This window comes from Narcine bancroftii, chromosome 14 (genome assembly GCF_036971445.1).
Source record: "Narcine bancroftii isolate sNarBan1 chromosome 14, sNarBan1.hap1, whole genome shotgun sequence".
Classification (NCBI taxonomy): Eukaryota; Metazoa; Chordata; class Chondrichthyes; order Torpediniformes; family Narcinidae; genus Narcine; species Narcine bancroftii.
Window position 1 is genome coordinate 36,456,587 of NC_091482.1, and position 25,718 is coordinate 36,482,304.

A 25,718-nucleotide genomic window follows, 5' to 3' on the forward strand; every position below is an offset into this window, starting at 1 on the left:
GACAATGAGGATAATGACATGATGACACCGACAGGATACCCTCTGGTCCTCCAAGTGCACAGAAACAGCACGTAGGCAGGCAGGATTGCCTAATGCCAAACCTCTCCAGGAGGCAGAAGAATGTAAGGTTGGGGGGGGGGGGTATTCCTACACTGAAATTCACTGTATAAAAGTTGGGTGAGCCCCAGTGTATGTGTGTATTCCCAGGGAAAGGGGAAGCACCCAACTTTGCACTGTTGTATAATAAATGTTCTTTGTTCTCAATTTTTGTCTCGAGCAATTTCTGTGAAGGTACTTCTGTTTCTAACACCACAACCACCTCCTCTACAAAACTTCTCCTCCCCCAAACTCATCCACATCCCCAAACCTCTTCCTCCCCCAACCTCTTCATCATTCTAACCTCCTTCTCCCCAATCTCCTCCCCCTCCCCACCAACCTCCTCCACTCCAAACTTTCTCCTCCCCCAAACTGATCCACATCCCCAACCTTTAACTCCCCAAGCTCCTCATCATCATTCTAACCTCCTTCTCCCCAATCTCCTCTTCCTACCAACCTCCTCCACCTCCCTAAACCTCTTCCAGCTCCCCAAACTCCTACTCCTCCACCTCGTCCTCCAACCACAACCTCCTCTCCCACCCTCCTCCTCCCCCTCTCCACCGACTTCCTCCTCCCCAATCTCCTCCCACAATTTACTCCCCGAAATTCCTCTACCTTCCCCAAATCCATCCACTTCCCCAACCTCTTCCTCACCCCAACCTCCTCCTTCTCCCCAAACCTCTTCCAGCTCCCCCAAACTCCTCCACCTCCCCATTCTCCTCCACCCCCTCCCCACCAAATTCTTCCTCTCCCAAACTCATCCACATCCCCCAACCGCCTCCTTCTCCCGTCAACCTCCTCCTCCTTCAGCAGCCAACGAGTAATCGAGAGCAAGCATGTCTAATTGCATGGGCAGGGGCAGAGGCTTTAAACAGAAGATGGGGATAGAGGGAGAGAGCGACAGTGACGGGTTCTCTCCATTAAAAGGCTCTCGCCCGACCCACTTCTAACATTCCCGTCACGATGAACCCATCTGCGAAGAACGGTGCTGATTTAGGGATCAAGAATTCATGACCTCTGACAATGTGCTCAAGACACACGAGGCCGATCGTCAAAACTAGCCCAGTGGTGGGGTTTTGTTAACAGGCTGGGGGCCATAAGCGCTCTTTTACCCAGATAGGCCACTGGAGAGCTCTCATCTGGACATTTTACAGGAGCACGTTTAAGAGGGTCTGTCTGGCTGCATCTCGGGAGCTGCAAAGCATTCGACCAGATTATCAAAAGCGCGGAGGAGATCACTTGGGCCCCCCTGTTTCCTCCATTGGCAACATTCTAGAGGAGCGCTGCATCCAACACACCATCTCTTTGACCCTCCAAAATCAGGGAGCAACATCATCCACTTCGGAGCCAACTTCCACCCCGAGCTCGAGCTCCCCTGCTCCATCTCCGACAACACTCTCTCTCAACGCCCCCCCCCCCACCCCACCCCACCCTGATTAAAAACCCAGACTCCAAATCAGGTCTACGGCTGGGCAATAGTGTCTTCCCACGGACTGTGGGATTGATGAACGGTTTCCCATAACTGTGGGTCTCTTAGAAATGCAATTCTGAAGAACCGCGGGGGAGCGGTGACCCCATTTTGACCCGGTGAAATTCCCGGGAATTCAGGGGCGCCCGGGCTTTTCACACCATGGTCCCAATTCCCAGGAATTTTGCCTCCCCACCAATTTTGGGGGAGTCAGGCGCCCAACCGATAAGGCGTTAAGCAAATTTAACCCCCGTCCATTCGTTGCTCGCCCACTGTCTCTCATTCCCTCCATCCTACACCCACCACCAATCAACCCCTCCGCCCATCACCCACCCTCCCCGCCTCCCATCATCCACCCCTGTCCATAACCCCCAGCCCGTCAACCTTCCCGTCGCCAATCACACACACCCCCACTCCAGCCGACCCTCCTTCCCTGCCACCCATCCATCATCCCCCGCCCGCCCATCAACACCCCAGCTGCACATCAGCCCCCGCCACCCGCCCATCAACCCCCGGCCGCCCACGCTTCAGTGGCACAACGAGGAATTAATGGCTGACTGAATTTCCCATAATCCCTCGGGCAGTTGGAACCCCTCCGTAAAACACACGGAAATGCATGATGCCACGAGGCTGCCCTGGTTGGCTATTTGGCTCTTCACACCACAGGTGGTCGGGGAAATTCCCCGGAGCTGCGGACCCGTTTCAACTACTCGGGTCCGACTTTTCACACTGCTCGTTCACCGGAGAGTTCCCGGGAAAATTTACGGGGATTCTGCATTTTAAAATGCGGTGTGGAAAGGTTTAATGTCACCCCAGCACGACCACGGTCAGACCCACCCCCGCCACCGCGACCCCAGACCACGGTCAGACCCACCCCCGCCCCGGCGACCCCGGACCACGGTCAGACCCACCCCCGCCCCGGCGACCCCGGACCACGGTCAGACCCACCCCCGCCCCCGCGACCCCGGACCACGGTCAGACCCACCCCCGCCCCGGCGACCCCGGACCACGGTCAGTCTCCCAGTATTCGCGGTGATTTCAACAATCCACAACTGATTGGTGCCGCGCCATGGAAGAGCGTCGTGTGAGCAGCTCCCAGGGAAGTTGTCTCGTCCCCACTCAGAATCTACCGACACTGCTCGCTGATCTGGGGACCATGCAGCTCCCGGCCCTGCCCGGGCTCCCGCTGCTGGGCTGCGACAGCTTCATGGTGCTGGCCGTCTTCTGCACCGTCTTTGCCCTGGTCTTTGACTTGATGAAGAGACGGAAGTCGGAGAACTACCCTCCCGGGCCCCGGGGGTTTCCTTTCGTCGGGAACCTCCTCCAAGTGGATCTGAGAAACCCCCACCTCTCCTTCGGAAAGGTAAAGGCAGCGAGGGGAGAGAGACCGTGACGGGAGGGGGTTCAGACCGTGACGGGAGGGGGGGGGGAGAGAGACCGGGAGGGACAAAGACACCATGACGGGAGGGTGGAGAGACCGGGAGGAGGGGGGGGGGTCGGGACATCGTGACAGGAGGTGGACAGCCCACTCTGGACCCACCACCACCCCGTGAATGCCCTTTAACACATGAACGCCCCACCTTCTCTGTTCTCCTTTGCAGACCCCTTTCCCACTCTATGCCCTGTCCCCTTTGTTATCTGGGCTGCCGAGCCTCTCCACTTCCATCTTCCTTCTTGAAGGAGACTTGCTGCAGGAACTCAGTGGTTCAAGTTAATGTCACCTTATACAGTGAGCCCGGTTATTCCACGAGCAGTGCAGCAAGTCAACTCTAACCTGCAAGTGGTACCATTACAGAGTGTCGTGTGCCAATGAAAAGGCCACGTCGTCCACAGCGGTGAACTCTTGTCATGTATATTCAGGAGCCTGGGGGCTGTGGGGGAGAAACTGTCTCTCAACTTGTTGGTGTGTGATTTCCCTCTTAAACCTTCCCCCAACGAAGTGGGGTGTGTCCTTCAGTATGTTGGCTGCCTTTCCTTGGCAGGTAGAGGTACCGGTGGGATCGCCCGCAGGGAGGGATTTGCATGAGGTTTCGAGCTGCATTTGCTGCCCAGTGTAGCTTCTTCTGTGTTGTTTTGGTCACCGAACTACAGGAACGATATCATTAAGATGAAAAGAGTGCCGAGAAAATTTACTTGGATGTTGTCCTGACTTCAGGAACTGAGTAACAGGGAAAGATTAAACAGGTTAGGACTTCATTCCCTGGAAGAATGAGGGGAGATTTGATAAAGGTATTTAAAATTGTGAGGTGGATAAGGATAGACAGAGTAAATGTAGATTGACTTTTTTTCATTGAGGGTAGGTGAGATACAAACCAGAGGACATGGGTTAAGGGTGAAAGGGGAAAAGTTGATGGGATCATTAGGGGGAACTTTTTCACAAAGAGAGTAAGTAGTGGGAGTGTGGAACCAGCTTCCAAATGAAGTGGTAAATGCGTGCTCAATGTTAATGTTTAAGACAAATTTGGACAGGTTCATGGATGGGAGAGGTATGGAGGGCTATGGACTGGGTGCAGTTCACTGGGACGGAAAAGAGATGTTTCTGCACGGAGTAGATGGGCCAGGGTGGCCTGTTCTGGGATGCCTCCAGCAAGTATGCAATCTTCAGTGGACTTTGCCGAGGGACAGCGAGGGCAAACCTAACTTCAGTAAGTGAAGGCATTGGTGCTCTTCCTTGGTTGGTCCAGGTCAACTCAATGGAAATGTTCACACCCAAGAATCTGAAGCAATCGACTGTCAGCACCTTGGACATGGACAGAGGTGTGGGCTGAGACTTTGCATCTGCTAGAAACTAGGTGCGGTCTTATATTTGGTAAAATATGCCTCAGTAAGTGTACTAACTTGGTGATACTTTGTTTATGTGAGGAACTATTGGATATTCAAAGATGAGGTCTTTTATGATTTGTGTAACATTATACAGTATGCTCCGGATCAGGATAAAAGAGAATGTATTGTATCTATTCGGGGGGACTTTTGTCACCCACTCCTGAATTGCATTTCAGTAATTGCAGTGAATGAAAGTAACTCAATCTGCATTCTTTAGTTGAAGTGAGTCATTTCGTCGAGATCCCTGCGGACCCGGAATCCACACTGGAAGTCTACAAGCAGAAACTTGGTCTTGGAGACATGAGAGAGGGATTGTTGTCTGTGCAGCATGCCAGAAGATTCTCAGCTTCCTTCCTGTATTCTGTCTGGTCAAAATTTGGGATTCGACTCATGATTATGGTGTTGCCAGTGGATGTAAAGATGCCGTTTGAGTGGTATTTAGCTGTAAATTTCTGAGACAGTATCGTACATGGCTGAGTAGCATACTGGTACTGTCTAGAGCAGGGGTGTCAAACTCAAATTCACAGAGGGCCAAAATTAAAAACTTGGACTAAGTCGTGGGCCAAACTAAATATTTATTGAAAATCTTCAACAACATCTGCATGTTTTCTCTTCTTTCAACATATGTAATGTTAAAAAAATTTCTTATAAAATAAATGTTTAATAATAGTTTTAGTTAAACTCTTTCCAGAAGAAGCATTAACAAATGAGAAATAAAATATTCAATAAATAATATTTCTCTATAGCCTTTAAGCTCCTTTTAAATGTATTTTTTTCACAAGCCAACAAGTCAAAAAAATAACAACTTGCTTCAATGAAAATCCAATCTTTCAACTATGAACAGTCCAAAGTTAACCAAAGAAAATATTAATCCAAGCTTAGCTTGCTACACTGTGATTTACTCTGATGCACCTGGGTCTAAACCAGATACTTGGCATCTCTTCTTTGATGCAAGTTCATCAAACTCTGGGGACAGAGTTTGCCTCCCACCAGTCTTGAAAGGTCCTGTTTTCTGTCTTTCGTTTTTCGTAAGGGGTTTATTAAATGTGAGTTAGGCGACAGGTCGCTGATGCAAATGAAAGTAAAGAGGAGGTGGGGACGATGAGCGGGCTGATGCCAATGCATTTGCAAAGCGTTCTGGGATTTGTAGTATTAGCTGTGCATGCACTATACTGGCGTGGCGGCCAGCGGGCCAGCTCTAATATATATTTGATATGATCTTGCGGGCCAAATACAATTATATCACGGGCCAAATTTGGCCCACGGGCCTGAGTTTCACATGTGTGGTCTAAAGGGTGGATGTTTCGTGCGGAGACCCTGCATCAACACTGAATGTGGGAAGGAATCAGAGCGAGTCTAAAGAAGTGGGGTGAGGGAGAGGTCACCTGTCTGAGGGTTGGCAATGGACAGACAGAACCAGGAGAGAAGGGAAAGGTGGAGTGGAGGCAGAAACAGGTGATGAAGAGATGACATGAGGAGTTGACTCCCCATGGGGGGGTAAAGTGATCAGGTGGGTCTAAGGTGCAAGGAGTAGGTGGATGAACTGGGAGGGAGGAGTTTTGTGATGGTGGGAGGGGTGGGGAGGGGGAGAGAGACAACGAAAAGAGGCGGATTGGAAGGAGAAAGATATGGAAGGTAGGAATGACCTGACACTGGAAAAGGAACTTTGAATGTTCTCTCTCCCCCTCCCAACTCACCTTTTCCATACCCAATCCCCCTCCCCCCCACCTCCAGCCACCCATCTCCTGTTTTCATCCCCCTCCTGGATGCATGGATAGCCTCGTCATTAGTGGGCATTATTACGGTGCCAGCGACAGCTTCTGTCTGCGAGGATTTGACGCTCCCTCATGACCGAACGAGCTCCCTCCAGGGGCTCTGGTTTCCTCCCATTTTCTAAAGATGTCCTGGGTTATGAGGTTAATGGGCTTATTCGGGCAGAGTGTGATCGTGGGCAGAAGGGCCTGTTACTGAGCTGTATCTTTTAAACCCCATTAAACCTGTTCCCACACATTTCACTCTCTGGATTCCCTTCCCCAACTGGCTCCTGGTTTGCTGACTGCCTGGCGCATTGTATGGAGGAGCATGACCTGTTGAGTTTCTCCTGCACCTTTCAGTACTGCCTCCATCTCTCTCTCCCTCCTTTCCTTGGATTGTCAGCCGCCCATTAATGTTCTGCCAAATTCCACCCTCCCTCCCCACAACGTGGCTCTTTCTGTCAGTCATCGTCCATCCCTCCACACCCCCATGAACCCAGATCACAATTTCTAAAGAGGATCACAGCCGTAGCCCCTTTCAAGCTCACCCCTGGGTGGCCCTCCTGGACCTGGGTGCAATTACTGGGGCAAAGGTGTTGGAAGAACCTTTCAAACCGCCGGGGGAATCGACCTATTAAATCGCCAACCCAGCAATTTAAGGGGGATCCCGCCCCCGTGATGAGGGATGATGGGGAAAGAAGGGGGTGGGAGGGGAAGCCAGAGAAGTCTATTTTAATGCCATCCAGTTGGACGGTGCCCACTCGGAAGATGAAATTTTGAGTCAGAAGTTCCGACAGATGTTCGGATGCTGGCCGCCCAGTGACGCACGCACGCACGCAAGCGCTGACGTCACCAGAAAGCGGGTCAGCCAGTTTCCTCTTCAAATTACCCGTGGACGTGACCAAGATAAGTTGAACAGGGTTTCCCGACGACCTCTGAAGTAGGTCAGGGACCCCGTTGGATGCCGATGGGGTTGACTGGGTCGGACCCTTTCTATCTTCCACGTAACTGGGGCCCTAACCAGGGAAATTTCCCGTTTTACACGGCAGTCTGAAAGGGCCTTCATTGATCCGCTTCCTGCCATGATCTCATCTACATACAACCGCGCCCGTGTTAAAACAATGCCTCAGTACAGAAAGATATCTATCGGCAATAATTAACATTCTGCCTTACTTTTCCCATCTCCACTTATGTTCCAGCTGCAAAGCCAACCTTTTGCCGCACAACAGACTCGCTGCTCTTCCACCGCTTCACCGCTTCACGGGCTGAGAATTCACCTCATTACATTCAGAGGCAAAGGGGCCGGGAGTCAAATTCCCAGGAGCTCAGTTGCCAACAGGCGCAGGGATCGGGCGAAACAAATACTGCGGGTCTGACTGGGGACTTCGTGTCCCGGTTTGATGCTGTTACTTGGTGGGGTCGGATTGTGAGTGGTGGTAATGGCCTGCTGTTTCTTCCTCGTTCCCCCGTCCCCACCCCTGTGGAAGCTATGGCAGAAGTACGGTGACGTGGTGAGTTTGGAGTTGGGATGGACAAATGTGGTGGTTCTCAGCGGCTACAACACCCTGAAAGAGGCGCTGGTGAAGAAGTCAGAAGATTTTGCGGACCGGCCGGACTTACCAGTGTATCGAAAATCACTTGAGCGGATTGGGGAAGGTGAGTGAGAACCTGGCCCAGTCTCAGTCCTGGGCACTGGTCTCGACATGCACAAGTGGCCAAGGTAATAGCAGGACAGATGAAAGAGGGAGAGAGGGATGAGGTTGATAGGTTGGTGAGAGACCACTACACAGAGAGGATGGGTGAAACATTTCATCTTCCGCGTGGGCACCATCCTACCGGAAATCATTAAAATAGACTTCTCTGGCTTCCACACCCACCCCCACCCCCTTCTTCCCCATCATCCCTCATTGAAACAAAACACTTCTGCATAATACAGGCACCTCAGCCCTTGATATTGTAACGACCCATATATCCTGAGGACTAAACCCTTCCTAACCCGTAACAGTCTATTTTTCCTGTCTTTTAAATGCCCCTAATATTTCAGCCTCCACCATCATCCCCGGCAAGGCATTCCAGGCACCCAAAACCTATCCCTGATATCTGCCCTAAATTTGTACATATGTCCTCTACTGTTTCCCATACCTGCCCTGGGTAACAAATGCTGGCTGGCCATCCTGTCTATGCCTCTCATAATCTTGTAGACCTCTATCAAGTCTCTTCTCATCCTTCTCCACTGCAAAGAGAAAAGTCTGAGCTCTGCTAACCTTGCCTCATAAAACTTTTTTTCCAATCCAGGCAACATCCTGGTAAATCTCTGCAACCTTTCTATAGCTTTCACATCTTTCCTATAATGAGGTGACCAGAACTGAACACAATACTCTAATTGTGGTCTTACCAGAGATTTGTAGAGTTGCAACATGGCCTGAACTCAGCATCCCATAGACCTACTTAAATATCCTATCAACCTGTGTGGTGACCTTGAGGGATGTTGGATTTGAACCCCAAGGTCCCTCTGTTCATCCACACTCTGAGGTAACTGACCATTAACCCTGTACTCATCTTTCTGGGTTGCCCTTCTGAAATACATCACCTTCAAGCAAGCGTGGAGAAGAGTGACACGCAGAGTCAAACCGAAGAGTGAAACCGAGACTGGTTTATTGCACTGGACATTGCATTTATATGGGCCCCAGGCAATGGCATCAGATTACCGCTTCATCAGGGCACCAGCCTGGGATTGGCCAGTGTTCCCATCTTCCTGCTGTATGGGAAGTCACCTGCGACTTGCTGATGTGGTCTACGACAGCGCTGGTACCCTTCTTCGCCCTCCAGTGCACATCTACCCGAGCCATGAACCTTCGAGGCTCACTGAAGTCCTCGTCCATGAGCAAGAGTTGGATATCCTTGGGCAGCGGTTCCAGAAGGACCTGCTCGAGGAAAGGTTAAGCTTGTGGCCTTCGGTCAAAGCGAGCATTTCACTCACTAGTGCGGACAGTGCCCTGTACCCCAATCTGTCCATGTGTGGCAATCCTTAACCCAACATGTCAAGTCTTCTCATGCCCCCTTTGAGCTCTCCAAAGTCCTTTTTTAATCTCCTTCCTGGGAAACATATACATCTCCTGTTTCCTGTTCCTCTCTCTAATGTATGTTTCTGTCTTCCACTTGACCAGTTGCCTTACCTGTTTTGTCAGCCACATTTCCATTTTCCTACCATCTTTTCCTTGTTCCAGTGAGACAAACCTATCCTGAGCCCAGGATGTGGTCCCCAACCTTTTTCCACATTACCTCTGTGCTTTCACAGTTAAACATCTGTTTCCAATTTACTCTCGATCGATCCTGCCTCTCGTAATTAGCCCTCCCCCAGTTAAGCACTTTCACATTTGGCCTGTTTTTATCCTTCTCCATAGCTATGCTGAAGCTAAGGGAGTTGTGGTCATTCTCACCAAAATGCTCCCCTCTGAGAGGTCCACCAAAACTTGATCTAGTACGGCCTCTCCTCTTGTCGGTCAGTCCACATACAGTACACACCTGACCAACTCGGCCCCCTCTCTCCCTCTTGCAGTCAGGAGGTGCCAGTCAATATTAGGGGGGTTGGAATCACCCATAGCTACAACCCTGTATTTCCTGCACCATTCCAAAATCTGCCTGCTTATCTGCACCTCGGTTTCCCAGGGGCTATTTGGGGACCTATAGACGATACCCTGCACAGTGATAGTTCCCTTCCTATTTCTGACTTCCACCCACTGTCTCAGTGGACCCTCCTTCTGCAGAGTCCTCCCTTTCTTTATACATGATACTATCTCTGACCAGTAATGCTATTACCCCATTTAACATGCACTAGAATTTCTCGGTTTCCCTCCCTTAATTCCCCAGTTACTACATCCTTCTCGGTAGTGAATCCAGAACACTTTCCCACATCGTCTCCACTCCAAGATCCACTGGGTTTCTCTGACTTTCTTCGTATATATAACTCAACTGCAAGTAGCAATTACAGTTACAGGGGGTCATTCCCCTCTCAAGGGGCCTTGTTGACCTGCTCACCTGAAACAGCAGGTTTCAGCAATTAACGGAGAAGAAGGGAACGGCTGGTGTCAGAATCTCGGCCCCATCCATTGTCAAGGTGAGGTGAAACACAGAGGTGAGGAACACCAGATCATATTAGTCATGGGCTGTGTAAAACCCTAAGGCAAGAAACACGAATTGTCTAACTTCTGGTAACTCCCAGCCTGGTCCAACCGTTTCCATCTGACCTTTACCCTTAATGGACTGTGATGCTGCCGCAAGACAATGAATTTTACGACTTGTTCGTGACGATCAATTCTCATTCTGACCTGTTCCCATCTCCTAACACATAAACCTCTTCCCGAATTTTGTTTACTCACTTACGACAACCCTCTCTTTTTCTATACTCTATTTAAAATAAAACCACTTAGCAAACATATCACAAGTTTTCAATCTTAACCCAAATACATGGTATTTTATAAAAAGAAAAAAGAGGAAAGAAATGCAAAAGAAAGAAAAACCTCCTATAAATCCCCCACCCCTCCCCCATCCCCCATAAACTAAAGACAGAACAAGAAGAAACCGAAGAGGGCCAGGAAAACCCCAACAGGAGCCCCTCACGTTCCAACACTTTCAAACTTCGCTATATATTTATACAGACCTAGAGGAGGAAGGCGACGTTCAAGATTCATTTAAATTTTAATACCAACAGTTTGTAAATATGGGCTCCATATTTCACAAAATGTGTAATCTTTATCTCGTAGATTATCAGTAATTTTCTCAAGTGCAATCCAAGTCCGAACTGCTGCTGGCCATCTCTCCATTCCCAGATCAGTGTCTGACCTCCAAGTTATAATAACACATTTTGTAGCTATTGCCAAACCAATTTCAACAAATTTTACTTGATAAGTATTCAGTTTTAATTTGGGTTTAATCCCTCTAACATCTCCCAGTAAAAATAACATTGGATCCAGTGGGAATCTATGTGGTGATATGGTTGTGTACTATCTGGCCCGCCCTCCGGGTTACATCCTGTCCTTGACTTCTCCCTTTTCTTCTCCATGTGACCCAGGCCATAAAGGTCGAGCCCTCTCTCCCTCTCCTCATTTTCCCTAGCCTGGACCCAGGCCAGCATTCTCTTGTATTGTTCCCCTCAGTCTTTGTCTCAGTAATTATTGGGGCACCTAGAATTTATTATACAAGATTTTGAAGGTCTCCGTTAATAGAGAAGTTGCTGCGCCCCGAACGGCTCGAGGTAGACCCCCAAGTCCCTGGTGCATCGGTACTCTTTGAACAGTGGGTGAACTGATTTAATAATTTCCTCAACGCCGATGCTGAGCTGGTCAACCCTGATGAAAAGAAGTTGAGGATCCCACAGGCATGAGTCGGCCAGAGAGCCTTCCTGGACATCCAAGGCAGCGCGACCCACATTGAGGCGATGACTTAGCTGCGGACGCTGTGCAAGCCGAAAGTAAACGAGCTGTACTCCGGTTACCTGCTGGCATCCCAAAAACAACAGCCTGATGAGTCCGCTGAAGAATTCGTCTGATCCTTTGTCAAAGTGGGAAAAGACTGTCTGGGGAACTCCACTGCCACAATATCGTTGACCCAATGCATGGAAGATTTGATCCGAGACGCTTGCATGTCGGATTGAGGTCGGAATATATCTGACAATGAATCCTTGAGGAGGATCCTCTCCCACTTAAAAGGGTTATCAATTTGATCAGCATATTGGTCTTGGCCCGGTGCCAGGTGGTGTTGATCGTGGGCAGAAGCGGGCCTCCTATGTACATTCCGCCATGAGGGTCATCGACCTGGAACTCAGTGTCGGGAGTTACTTACCTGACTGCAGCTACAATAACGCCATCTGAATCATTGAGATGCAACTTCTGCGGGCAGGCTAGGCACATGAGCTGCCTCTTCCCTGCAAGAGGAGCCACACGCTCAGGTTGCAAGAAGGAGAGCCATTACCAAAAGGTCTGCAGGTCCCTACCCCAGACCGGGAGCAGCGTGGCGTGTGTGCCAGAGGAGCTTCCAATATTGAGCATGTGCGCGGTGAGTTGGGGCGCCATCTTACGGGTACTGCTCCCAATCTCTACACCGCGGCCTACAGCACTGATGATGTCACTTCTGCCTGCCATGGTTCCACTTTCTCCATCTCCAACAAGTGCTGCGTGGCAACATGGATGTCATTGTCTTGGGCGGATCTCCCCATCGACAACAAAAACGGAGAAATGCTTGTCCTGGCATCGGTGACGCTGAACAAAGCCAGCCCTCGCCAGATCTCCAACTCCAAGATGCAGATTGAGGTGAATGGGCATAAGATGATCTGCCCTTTTGGTAGTGGCAGTACGGAAAGTTTTGTTCACCCCGATGTCGTCCACAGACTCTCACTTCCTGTCAGGCCGATGACCAGGTCAGTATTGATGGCAGTGAAGGACCAACAGTCTTGTATCCGGGGGTATTGTGTAGCATCTCTGATGGTGGGAAGGGGAATGTTTTTGTTTGTTGATTATGCCCCAGCTCTGCGCGCCGATCCTCCAGGGCTTCCACTTTCTGAGTCAGTTCAGGAGCGTGATGATGGCATTCGGAGGCCTCCATCCATGCCAGCTCTTGGACTCCCATCACCAACCAAGGACACAATCTCCAGATTCATCCTGTGGACTCACCACCTTATGCTTGGCACCTCCGTCACTATTCGCCAACCTCACCCCGGACTGCAAACTAATCGCCACCAAGAGTAGGCGTTATAGCATGGAGAATATGCAGTACATCCAGGCCGAAGATCAGTGACTCCTGGTGGAGTCGATCATAGCCCCTAGCACCAGTCCCTGGAGGGTGCAGGTCCTCATGGACAGAGGGTCAGGCAAGCCCTGGATGGTAATTGACTACAGTCAAACCATCAACCACTTCACCCAGTTGGACACGTATCCGCTACCCTGGATAGCTGACTTAGTCAATAAAATCACGCAATACAGAGTTTTTTCAATCATTGACCGCGTCGGCTTACCATCAACTTCCCCTCCATCCGAGCAATTGAATCTACACAGGATTCGAGGCCGACAGATATCTAATCCACTTCCCATGGGTTCCATTTGGTGTTACTGACAGTGTCTCTGCTTTTCAGAGGGTAATGGACTGAATGGTGGAGGAGCACAAGTTGTCAGCAACATTCCCATATTGTGACAATGTCACCATCTGTGGCCATGACCAGCAGGACCACGACGCTAATCTTGCCAAGTTCTTGTGTACGGCCAAGTCCCTCAACTTGACGTACAATAAGGACAAGTGTGTGTTCAATATGGATCGCCTGGCCCTTCTTGGATGCGTCATGGCACATGGTGTCATTCCCACAGACCCTGACTGCATGCGCCCCCTAAAGAAGCTCCCTGTCCCAAACACCCTGAAGGCACTAAAGAGGTGCCTGGCCCAAATATACCAACTAGGCCCACAATTAAATCTACTACTTTTCCATTATCGGCGGAAGCCCAGGCTGAGTTTCATCCGATCCTGGGAGACACCGCTAAGGCCATGATGCATGCCATGGATGAATCCATCCCCTTCTAGGTGGAGAGCAATGCCTCCGACTTCACATTGGCTGCCGCACTGAACCAGGCAGGCAGACCAGTAGCATATTTTTCCCGCACCCTTCACAGTCCCGAACTCCAGCACTCCTCCGTCGAGAAGGAGGAACAAGCAATCGTTGGGGCGATATGTCACTGGTGACACTACTGACCAATAAAAGGTTTACCCTACTGACTGACTAAAGGGCAGTGACCTTCATGTTCAGTGCTAAACAGCGGGGTAAGATTAAAAACGACAAGGTTCTGATGTGGAGGATTGAGTTGTTCACCTATAATTATGATATCTTGTATTGGCCGGGTAAACTCAATGACACCGTGGACGCACAATCTGGAGGAACGTGGGCCAGCATGCATCTCAACTGTCTCCAGACCCTGCACGATAATCTGTGCCATCCCAGAGTCAAGAGGCTGTACCACTTCGTTAAGACTTGGAACCTCCTGTACTCCGTAGAGGATTTCCGGTCTCCGACCAGACGATGCCAGATCTGCGCCAAGTGTAAGCCGCAGTTCTACCAGCCAGAAAAGGCACACCTCATTATGGCCTCACGCCCCTTCGAGTGTTGATTTCAAGGGCCCCCTCCCAACCTCAAGTAGGATCGCCTACTTCCTCACGGTGGTGGACGAATTCTCCAGGTTCCCCTTTGCTATCCCCTGCCCGGATATGACGTCGGCGACAGTTATTAAGGCACTGCACAGCATCTTCACCCTGTTCGGTACCCCGACAATATTCATAGTGACCGGGAGACCTCTTTCATGAGTGAGCAGCTGCGACAGTACTTCCTGGCCAGAGGCATAGCCACCAGCAAGCTATATTTTTGGGGAAACTGGTAGCGCTCAACAATCTAACTCCATTTATTCGTTCTAATAAATTACCCATTTCAAGCCAAACAGGTTGAATTGTGGAACACGGCCAAGTTGAGTGCAAAAAAAGTACCAACTTCTTATCCATATCTAAAACATAAATCTGAATAAGTATGGTTCGTATTATGTAACTTTTGTGCTGTTAATTATGACTGATGAATAAAATTATTTTTAACTTACTGATATCTCACATTTATTGCACTTTTCATACTCTCTCGACAGATCTGAATCCATCTGCATTCATCTATTTGTTTATGTAAATCTACCTCCCATTTATCAACCCTCTTTTCGCGCCTTCTTTTGTAAACATTTATGCATCTCTCAGATACATTTCTTTACATCCCTATTACTTAATAATAATTCTACTTCTGTCTCTACTAGTAATACTAAATCTTGACCAAAAATTTCACAAAAACTTGAAACGAAATTTTGTATTTTCCAATATCTACAACTTTTCCTTCATTTCACTAAAAGTGGAATTTCCTAGCTTCCCAGCTTCAAAACAATCTTTAATTTTCTTAAGACCACAATTTTGACAAATTTAAGGAAAATTATTTTCCATAGAAAATGGAATGTCTATTTGGAAGTAACGATGTCCTTGCAGACAGACGACCCTATTTTTGAAGCCATTTGAATTGTGGGTAATGATTTCTCTTCCTGGCATTCAGTGTAATGAAACAGAAGTAAAATCGCCAATTCGCAGCATTTAGGACCCAGCAGGTTGCTCTCTGTGACCATTTCCACCCACACATTCCACGTCCTCGTGTCACTGAAATTCAGCTGCTTGCTTAATCCTGTCTTATGGAGGTGAAGATTTTGGGAATGTTTCAGAGCTCCATAATGGTTACAATTTTGTACAACTTTCTGGGGCTCCAGTGGAAGGACTGGCTGGAAATAAAGGTGAAAGAAATTTGTTCCCTGCAGGTATCGTGCTTGCAAAGTATGGCAACTGGTGGAGAGAGCAGAGAAAATTTGCGCACCTGACTCTGAGGAAATTTGGACTCGGAAAGAAGCTTCTCGAATTGCAAATCATGAAAGAGGCTGGCTTTTTAAACCAAGCCTTTGAAGGTGAACAAGGTGAGTCGATGCAGAGGAAGCCTCTGCCTTATGTCAGATTTGGCCAACAGTGGGTGGTTTCATTCTTGGTAAAACCAGTGGGCAACACAAGGGAAGTGAGGATGTTGATCAGCCCTTGCTCTTCGAGTCACTGCCCATCCTGCATCCTTTAGAGGGACACTTGAAGGAGGTTCTTCAGTTTCGGGGAGCGTGGTTTCAGTTCAAACTATCTCCACTTTTCCAGCCTTTATCCTATTGGAGGAAGGGCCTTGGACCCAGAGATATCGGGTGGAGGAAAGATGGATGAAAGAGCTTTGACAATGTTCCCTTTGACGCAGCAGAGATGAAGTTCTCTGCCAGCTATTTCTGATGGGAGAAGCAGCAAACATTTACATTGAAATAGTTCCAAACTCTTTGGTCGGAGTGTACAGAGACCTGAACAACTGCACTGGTTAACCGAGTTAGACTGGGACATGTGATCATAGAACGTGACAACGTCTGAAACATGACCCGTGGAGCCTACTCCACCACTCAACAAGATTATGATGGTGAGAGCGACGATCTTGCAGCTCCGATTACCCGGCACAGTCTGTGACCAATTTGTACATTCTTCCCATGTCTGTGTGGGTCCCCCGGGGTGCTCCAGTTTCCTCTCACCCTTTAAAATGGACCAGGGGTTGTAGTTCTATCGTGTATTTGGGGGGCTCAGGCTCGTGGACCTGAAGGGCCTTTTACCGTGCTGTCTGTCTAAATTTGAAATTGTGAGGAGACCTGGATGAAGGAGAAACATTGAGAAGTTTGTGCAGGCCTGGAATGAAATAGTTGCAATTGCAAAAGGCTAGATTTAGGTCAGCTGATCAATCTCTCACCACAGACCATTTCTTCCCAGTTTCAATATTTATTATTTCTACGGCTGTTACTTGCAAAAAATAGAATTCCTTTTCATTTATTCAGGTCACCCTTTTGATCCACATTTCCTTTTAACTTGTGGGACTTCGAACATTATCTGTTCAATCATCTTCGGAGATCGTTTTGAATATTGTGACAAAAAGTTCCTTGGATATTTGCACATACTTGAAGAAAGTTTTGTCCTGGAAGGTGGATTTTGGGGTCAGGTAAGGAAGATGACCTGAAATTGTAGAATCGCATGTTGATGGTTGGACGATGCCTGGATCTAAGTCAGGGTTTTATTCCTCAAGTATAGTTACAAGTTCAAATTTATGGTCACATTATTGCCTGGTACCCTCATCACCAGGCCAGCAAATTAACTCTCACGTGCGGACAACAGTACGAAGTAAGAGAAAGAGCACGGTTACAGAGAACAGTCAATCTGTGCAGAGCAGGGGCACCAAAAGGTTCACTTTTAATATGGGTCTCCTGCGCTAATATCACGAATGCATGATGCCACGTAGTGGTGAGGGTCTATCATTTCAATCCTCCCTCTCCAACTGCTTGACATTTCCTGTAACTCTGCATCTCACACCTTTTACAGCTCTTTTGTTTGTGTTCACTCCTCTCTCTCCCTCGCTTTCTCTCTCTCTCCCTTTCCCTCTAAACCTCTATTCAACCAATTGTCTTTCTTTTCCTGTTTTGATGGTTCTAATGAATGAATTATCCAAATAACCCAATAGGTTTAAACCAGCGGTTGTCAAATTTTTCTCTTTCCACTCACATCCTCTCTAAGTAATCCCTATGCCATCGGTGCTCTGAGATTGGTAAGGGATTGCTGAAGGTGGGATGTGGGTGGAAAGAAAAAGTTGGAAAACCACTATTGTAATCGTACCTAATTGACTCGTTATGTGCACGGCTTCATAACTTCGAAGAAATGGGCAATGACATTTTTCTCAAGCGAAATCTTTCAATAACAATTGGGTCGAGAGCAGAGATTCTCAACCTTCCTTTCCCACAGCATGGGGCCTGAGTAAAGGGTTTGTGAAATGATGCACCAGACATTAAAGAGAGTAATGAACTGGGGCCCCTGTGTTTAAGTAAATGTGAGAATGGGAACACTCTGAGTTAAAGGGATTGCGGGACTGGGAACATGATGTGTTAAAGGGTTTGTGGGAATGGCCCCTGTATTTATGGGAGTGTTGTACTGGGAACACTCTGTGATAAAGGGATTGCGGGACTGGGAACATGATGTGTTAAAGGGCAGGTGGGAATAGCCCCTGTGTCAGTGGGAATCAGACTTGGGAACCGGATGCCAAAACTTTGGAAATCCAGAATAGTCTCTTTGAAGATTATTGTGTCTGGCTTCAAAACGTCACCCCTCTCTCCCTGCCTCGATGTTGTATCTGTGAAATTAACCCTTTCTTATATATTGTGAAAAAATCTCCAGGAATTAAGAAGAGTTTTTTTATTTGGAAACGCTATCTTTGTTGCAGTTGATGAATACGTTCTCCTTCCTACGCCACCTCCCGGGTCCACAAAATAAAATACTTCAAAATCAGAATAAAACCATTCAGTTTATACAAGAAATAATCACACGTCACAAAGAATCCTGGGATCCAAACAACCCCAGGGACTTCATTGATGCTTACATAAGCCAACAGGAGAAGGTATGTGACGATTACTGGAGCATTCTGGTGCATTGTGGGCTTGTTCTTCCCATCCTCTCCATGTTGTCTTGGTACCAGGGAAGGGGAGGGATTTACAGCATCCTGTGCTCAGTATTGTTTGTCTATCCTTGCCAGCAAGGCCAGATCTCGTGCACAATACACCAGATGCATTCTCACCAGCGCCTGGTGAGTCTCTCCACATCTTCTGATAATGTCTCTGCCTTCCAAATTACTTGGTGCATCTTAATGTTAACTTACAGTGACTCAACATAGAGTTTTACAGATCAGACAGAGGCCCTTCAGCCCACTAGTCCATCCTGACCCTTGTTTGTATCCTTGCACCATGTCCCTTTACTTGGACAATAACTATACACACGCACCCTGTCCATTCTCAACACCACTTTTCTATTGGAAGTAAAAAAAGAATTCTGTGGAATTACAGGCCTTTCATGTCAAGCAACAGTTTGCCTGTACATCCAGAGGACTGTTTTACTGCATCCGGTGCTCCCTTTGTGGCATTCTCTACATTGGAGAGTCTGGGTGCAAACAGGGAGATTGCTTCGCTGAGGACCTCCTCTCCGTTTGCAACCACGGCGACCTCCTAATTCACAACTATTTCAATTCCAGGAAATGCTCCCATGCTCACTTGTCTGTCCACAGCCTTATCTACTGTCCCACCCTGACCACCCGCAGATTGGAGGAGTAACACTTTATTATGCGTCTGGGCACCCTCCAGCCAGATGGCATTATCCTCGACTTCACTGCTTTCCATTAAATCTGCTGGCATTTTCTTCCACCTCCCATATTTCCTGCCTTTCTAGATTTTTCACCTCCACAGCCCTGTCTACCCCCATCTCCCCAGTGCTACTGTCCCCTCCCTCCCTTTTCCACCTATCACCACCTGCCCTGCCACCCACTTCTCCCAACCACGCTTTCATTCTGATGCTCACTGCAATGTTCTCATAATTTGATGAAAGGCTAAAGCCCAAAATATCAGTTCTGTATCTCTGCCTTTGCTACATAAATGACACTGTTTGACCTGCTGAGTTTCTCCAGCATGTTGTGCTTCTAACCCTTTTCAATCCCTCATCTGTCTGTTTATCGATTAATGTACATTTTCCTCATACTCCATCTGCCATCTCCCCCCCCAACCGTTCCCTGAGACTATCTATATCCTCCTGCAGTCTCCTTGTCAAACACTGTAAAAGCTATTGTTCCACATGGATCTTCAGTCATGTGGAGACAAATGAAGCTGAGGTTCTTCTCCTTAGAGTGTAGAAGAATGCAAACAATATTTGTCTGCATATTCTAAGTGTTCAGAAGTTTTAGACACATCATTGTAAGTCCTGGATGTGAGAAGCCACATCAGATGAGTGACAAAGAGGCCAATCAGTGTTTACTACATAGAAGCCCTGGATGTATTTGCTGCATACCCACACTCCTGTTTGCCTCCGAATCATGGGTCCTCTACCGGCATCACCTACCGGTCCTAGAACGCTTCCACCAGCGTTGTCTCCGCTCCATCCTCAACATTCATTGGAGCAACTTCATCTCCAACATCGAAGTACTCGAGATGGCAGAGGCCGACAGCATCGAATCCACGCTGCTGAAGATGCAACTGCGCTGGGTAGGTCACGTCTCCAGAATGGATGACCATCGCCTTCCCAAGATCGTGTTATATGGCGAGCTCTCCACTGGCCACCGAGACAGAGGTGCACCAAAGAAGAGGTACAAGGACTGCCTAAAGAAATCTCTTGGTGCCTGTTACATTGACCACCGCCAGTGGGCTGATATCGCCTCAAACCGTGCATCTTGGTGCCTCACAGTTCGGCGGGCAGCAACCTCCTTTGAAGAAGACCGCAAAGCCCACCTCACTGACAAAAGACAAAGGAGGAAAAACCCAACCCCAACCAACCAATTTTCCCTTGCAACCACTGCAACCGTGTCTGCCTGTCCCGCATCGGTCTTGTCAGCCACAAACAAGCCTGCAACTGACATGGACATTACCCCTCCATAAATCTTCATCCGCGAAGCCTAGCCAAAGAAATTTGCTGCAGGAATACTGGAATACATTTAATAAGAGCTTGCAGAAGAAACACAAGGACAAATATTTGGTGAAACATTTTCCAAGGCTCTGAGGAATGAATGGGAGAGTGGGATGAGATAGAGAATTAATTCATGGGATAGTCACGGCCCACAAGGAGCATGTTTGGCACATTTAGCCTGTACAGCTGATGCCAAAGACATCCCTATAATTCTTGTTTCTCCTTCTTCCTTCTTCCTGATATCCTTCTTGCCTGCTGTCCTCAAGTTCACATCTAAGTTACTTTCAACGTGCCCGATTAATGTTCCATCCAACAACTATTGGCAGACTTTCTTTACCAGGTCAAGGTATTCCTCGCATCCCCTTGCATGTCATTTTGCTCCCACTGCCCACTGTTCCTCAGAATTGTTTCTGTTAATTCCTTTCCATTTACCTGTCATTCCGCACCTTCACCAGCCTTCATGTGAAAAACATGGCCCTCCGATCCCCCGTAAATCTTTTCACTTTAAACTTATGTCTACTGGTTTTAAACAGCCCACCCTTAGGAAAAGACTGCACTTTTTACATTGCCTATTATTTGCTAATGTTATAACCCTCTATACGAACACCCCTCTGGCTCCTGCACCCCTCCAGGACAACCCCTTCCTTTCCCATGTCCCCTTGTAAATCAAGCCCTTCTCTCCTGCTGAATGTTGTCCAGAATTAAATGTTTAACTCCAGCTGTCAGCTGGTGCATGGCAGTGTTTCAAGGCACTTTTAAAGCAGGATGTTCCTATAATCGATTTTGGATTCTTGTCATGACTCTCGTTTTCCCAACTGGAATTTAGATGAAACACGTCCCCAACACAAGTTTCCTGGAGACCAAGATCATTGGGACAGTAATTGGCCTGTTTGCAGCAGGTACAGAGACCAGCTCCACCACCCTCTGCTGGGCCTTGCTCTTCATGGTGCTCCATCCAGATGTGCAGTGTAAGTGCAGCAACTTTGTCGGGCCCATGATCAAGGGTGCACTGGGTGGGGGAGGGGCAGGGGGTGTGGGTATGGAATGTGTGGAGAGGGAGTACAACAGGGGGAAGGAGGGTACGAGGAGGGGTATAGCTCAGGGGTTAGAGCATTGGTCCTGTAAAGCAGGGTAACGAGTTTGTTCCTTGCTGGGGCCTCATTTCTGTGAGGGGCGCTTGACAAAGTGGTGACTCTGTCTTCATTATGGTCGATAAAGTTGGAGAATTTCATGTATGTTACATTCAAAATGTAGTATTTTGCGACAATGATGGAACCTTTATCTTTACACTCAAGTGGTGTTCCAGTTAATTCTCGCCCTGTGTCCACATGGGTTTCAAGTTTAAATTCTACTTTATTATCATCTGACTGTACAAACACAACCAGTCAAAACAACATTTCTTGGGACGTTGGTGCATAATGTCCAGCCCATAATAATCCCACGTAGATGTATGTCATGGTTACAGGATACTGTTCATAAATCTCACAGCCTTTGGGAAGAAGGTAGTTCCCAACCTGGCAGCCCTGATTTTGATGCTCCTGGACCCCCATCATGATTCAATGATCCTGTGTGATGGATGGAAAGTGTCCTCATTAATTCTGAGCCCCATTTAAACCACATCCCACAGCCTTTCAGTGTCCTCCCACATTCCAAACATGTACGGGCTGAGTAGGTTAATTGGTCACATGGGTGTATTTGGATAACACAGGCTCGTGGGCCTGAAGGACATGCTACTCTTCTGTGTCTCTGAATTAATCTTAAGGATTAAAACTTAAAAAATTAATTTTCATTCTAAAATATGAACAGAAATGATTTAATTATCAACCACCACCATTTGGACTCTGAAGTTCACAAAGCCCCATGACCTAAAAATGTTCTCCCATGGTACTGGTAGGACGTTGCTGGGCATAACTTGCCAATAGCATTCTTTGGGACATTTTAAAAGACACTAATAAAGCATCCAGTTCCTTATTATTTATTGAAACTCAAAATTGGTTCTTGTTTTCTTCCTGCAGCCCAGGTCCACGAGGAGATTGACAGAGTCATTGGGAAGGAACGAAAGCCAAAGTTGGAACACCGTGAGGAGATGCCATTCACGAATGCTGTTATCCATGAATCCCAACGTTTAGGGAATATCATTCCAAATTCACTGCCTCATCAAACATACAGAGATACCACGGTTATGGGTTATACCATCCCTAAGGTATGATCTGGAATTGATAGAAACTTTCTCCCAGTTATAACATTTGCATGGTAGAGGATGCGTGTTTAATGATCAGTAATTTAAATGAGATGTGTGGGGCAAGCTTTCTGTTGCACAGAGAGTGGTGGGTGCCTGGAATGGGTTGCCAGAGGCATCCCACAGTTAGGCAGAGAGCTCTTGATCAGTTCAAAGGAATGCTATTCCTGAAGATGTCACTGGACACTTGATAAGGATATTTGCTCAAAGGATACATTGTCGGTGCCACCAGGGATATGTGATGTCGAGCATGAGTTGCGGCCTCCGCTCTTTTCGCTTCTGCTGATGGTTTTCCCTAGTATTGGTCATTGGCCATAAACATCAGGCAGCAATAAGGATGGATGTATTGTGGAATGGCATCTGTCTCTGATGGGTTGCAGTCATCTGGGATTGCAAGTCCTATACCTCATCCTAAAGTCCAGAGAATAGGACTTTAGGACTTTGGGCTTTTATTCAACACTGAGGGTGTGTTGCAAATATATTCTTGACTACTACATCTCCTTAAATAACTTCTAGGGAACAACCATCATCCCAAACCTTACATCAGCTTTGTTCGATGAAGACATATGGATGACTCCACATGAGTTTAATCCAGGACACTTCCTCAACTCAGACGGGAACTTTGTGAAGCCAGAAGCCTTCATCCCCTTCTCCGCAGGTAATGTGGGGTCCGTGGTTCATTAAATGTGTCAAGAGATTCACGTGTGGTGTGGATATCCAGTAACCTCTTCTGCCCTATGCAGCGGGAATGTGGTACATTGGTCATGAATTTTTAAAATTCACTTCCTGAACTCCTTGAGGTAAACCGCAGTATTGCTGTGATTGGCTTCTGCCAGCTGGACACGTCTCCCAAAATCAATCCTACCCACAACCCTTTGCATCCTCCCCATTAATTCTGCCAGGACCAGTCGATGAGGCTGGCTACTGCTCCAGTCTATAGTCAATAAAAGCCCATCAGTTTCTGTGGTAATTGATGGTGCATCACTCCTAAATGTAACTCTCAAAAGTCTTTAACACCGCATTGCTGAAATATTTCATGGAGATAAAATGAAATGAATGGATTAAACATTGGCTTTACTTTAAAAATGGGAGTGCCAGTAATTCTGTGGGAGGTCAATGAGGGATGGACAAGGCAGAATGATGTCAGAACTTGGACACTGCATGGGAACTCATTGCTGTTCAATGACTGTGGCCCTGCAGTGTTGTTCCACCCTGTGCTAGGACACTAACCACTCTTGCCCCTTCCCCTACAGGTCACCGTGTGTGTCTGGGGGAGCAGCTAGCAAAGACTGAGCTCTTCCTCTTCTTCACGTCCATGCTCCAACGCTTCATATTCCTGCTCCCGGAAAATGAGCCCAGGCCAAGCTATAGGGAGGCGAAGTTTGGAATTACCCTCTCTCCGCTCCCTTACCGTCTCTGTGTTAAAGCCAGATAAGGTGTGTACCGGACAAAAAAGGAGGGCTGCTCCTCCCAAACTGTGTGGGATCAGCTCAGTAACATTTTCCTTTTATGATGGACTCAAGGAGTTTGTTTTCCCTATTTCTCCTTGGAGCTGCCAACCAGGTTTTAGGCAACTATCTGTCTCAGTTCCTTTCACTTGCTCAACGAGAGTAATCGTGCAAACAAACATCATAAATTATGTCAAAGAAATTTAATCAAATCCTTTCAGCGTATGGTTTAGTCTGGACCAATCTTCCTGCTTGTCTTTTTATACAGGTTTATGTTAGCCTGGGGAAACAATGGATCATTATCACCTTTTCAATTTGTTTCAAAAATTCAATAAATGTATGAAATCAGTGTTCAAATCAATCTATTGTAGTGTACAATTGAAGTGCAATTAACAATGTGCTGAGATTAGTTTTCTGGTCAGAACCTAGTTGCAAACATCCAAAAATAAATGTTGAATCTCTGAGTGGAGAACAAAGTCGTTATTTGATTTTATCACATCAGCCCTGTTGTAGAATAAACAGTGTGGGTATTGCCAGCCACGGAACCACAACAGAGTTCCCAATGACCAGAAAGAGGGCCCCTCTCCTGATGTGAACAATGAGAATCCATTTAATACCGGAGACAGTGATTTGAAATGTGGAGGCTAGAAGTGAGCAAAAGCCTTTGATTGAAGTTTGCAACCAGAAAATGTTTTGTCTCGGAAAATGGTGTGAAACATGAACGTCTACAACGTCGGGGCCTGTGAGCAGGACACGGACTCTTGAGTGTGTGCCAGTGGAGTGTAGCTCTCTTCACTCTCATCATCAGAATAGGGGGTCCCATAGCGAGAACAGACACTCTCCAGTCCATGTAACAGTGTGTTTTTATTGTGCTGTCTCTCGAAATGTGGCGAGTGTCAGAGACACGGCAGAGACTGCCTGTAGCAGCTCATTGAAGCAATTCACAACCTTCCCATGGCTGTCTCTCCCCACACCACTCTCCCCCTCCTGGACAAAGTGGAAGGGCAGAGGGTGTATCCAATGGGCGAGGAGAATGGGGTCAGGGATGACAGCCTCAGAATACAAAAGATCCCTTTAAAGGAGGAATTTATTCACCAAGAGAGGAAATTGTTGCTGCGAGCAGCTGTGGAGGACAAGGCAATCGGTATATTTAAGACAATGGAAGATAAATGCTTGATTAGGATGGGAATCAAGGGTTACAGGGAGAAGACAGGAGAAGAGGCTTGTAAATCAGCCATGGTGGAATAGCAAGGTGGACTCGATGGGCCGAAGGGAATAAATCCACTTTAACTTTTTATGGTCTGTCCATGAAAAGAAAAAGGCAGTTAAATTTGTAGGACTACCACCACTTCCACCGTGACTCAAAATGGGTTATGAATTGACCCCTTATTATCACAAAATAGGCAAAGTAATCACCTTACTTACCCCTTCAACAGGACCCACCAAAACTCAGACGACTGTCTCTGGCACGATCTATGAACTTATCACTTCTGGTCGTACTCTTCCATGACCTCCAGCCTCATTGTTTCCTAAACCTGCACTGCCTGGTTCTAGCTTCTACCCAAACCCAATTGTTCCAGCAAACCCATCACGTCCATGTGCTTCTGCCCCTCCAAACTGGTCTCCATTTACCTCCACTCCATTTTATACCCCCGGTCCATTCCCTCCACCCCTACATCCGAGAGACCATACATGCCCTCAATCACTTCAACAACTTCCAGTTCCTGGAACTTGACCACTTTCTCTTCACTATAGATATCCACTCACTATACCCTTCCACCCCACCC

The 25,718-nt window shown here is 47.7% G+C and overlaps 1 protein-coding gene across 1 annotated transcript; it reads left to right on the forward strand.

Moving 5' to 3' along the window:
• The first annotated feature begins 2,224 nt into the window (after positions 1-2,224).
• Positions 2,225-24,292, forward strand: LOC138749560 (cytochrome P450 2D26-like). The gene is made up of 9 exons (XM_069911087.1): positions 2,225-2,927; positions 7,629-7,797; positions 15,510-15,662; positions 16,596-16,756; positions 18,026-18,199; positions 21,071-21,212; positions 22,260-22,447; positions 23,000-23,141; positions 23,737-24,292. The coding sequence occupies exons 1-9, from the start codon at positions 2,634-2,636 to the stop codon at positions 23,916-23,918; spliced, it is 1,605 nt and encodes a 534-aa protein (XP_069767188.1). The 5' UTR covers positions 2,225-2,633; the 3' UTR covers positions 23,919-24,292.
• The last annotated feature ends 1,426 nt before the right edge of the window (positions 24,293-25,718 follow it).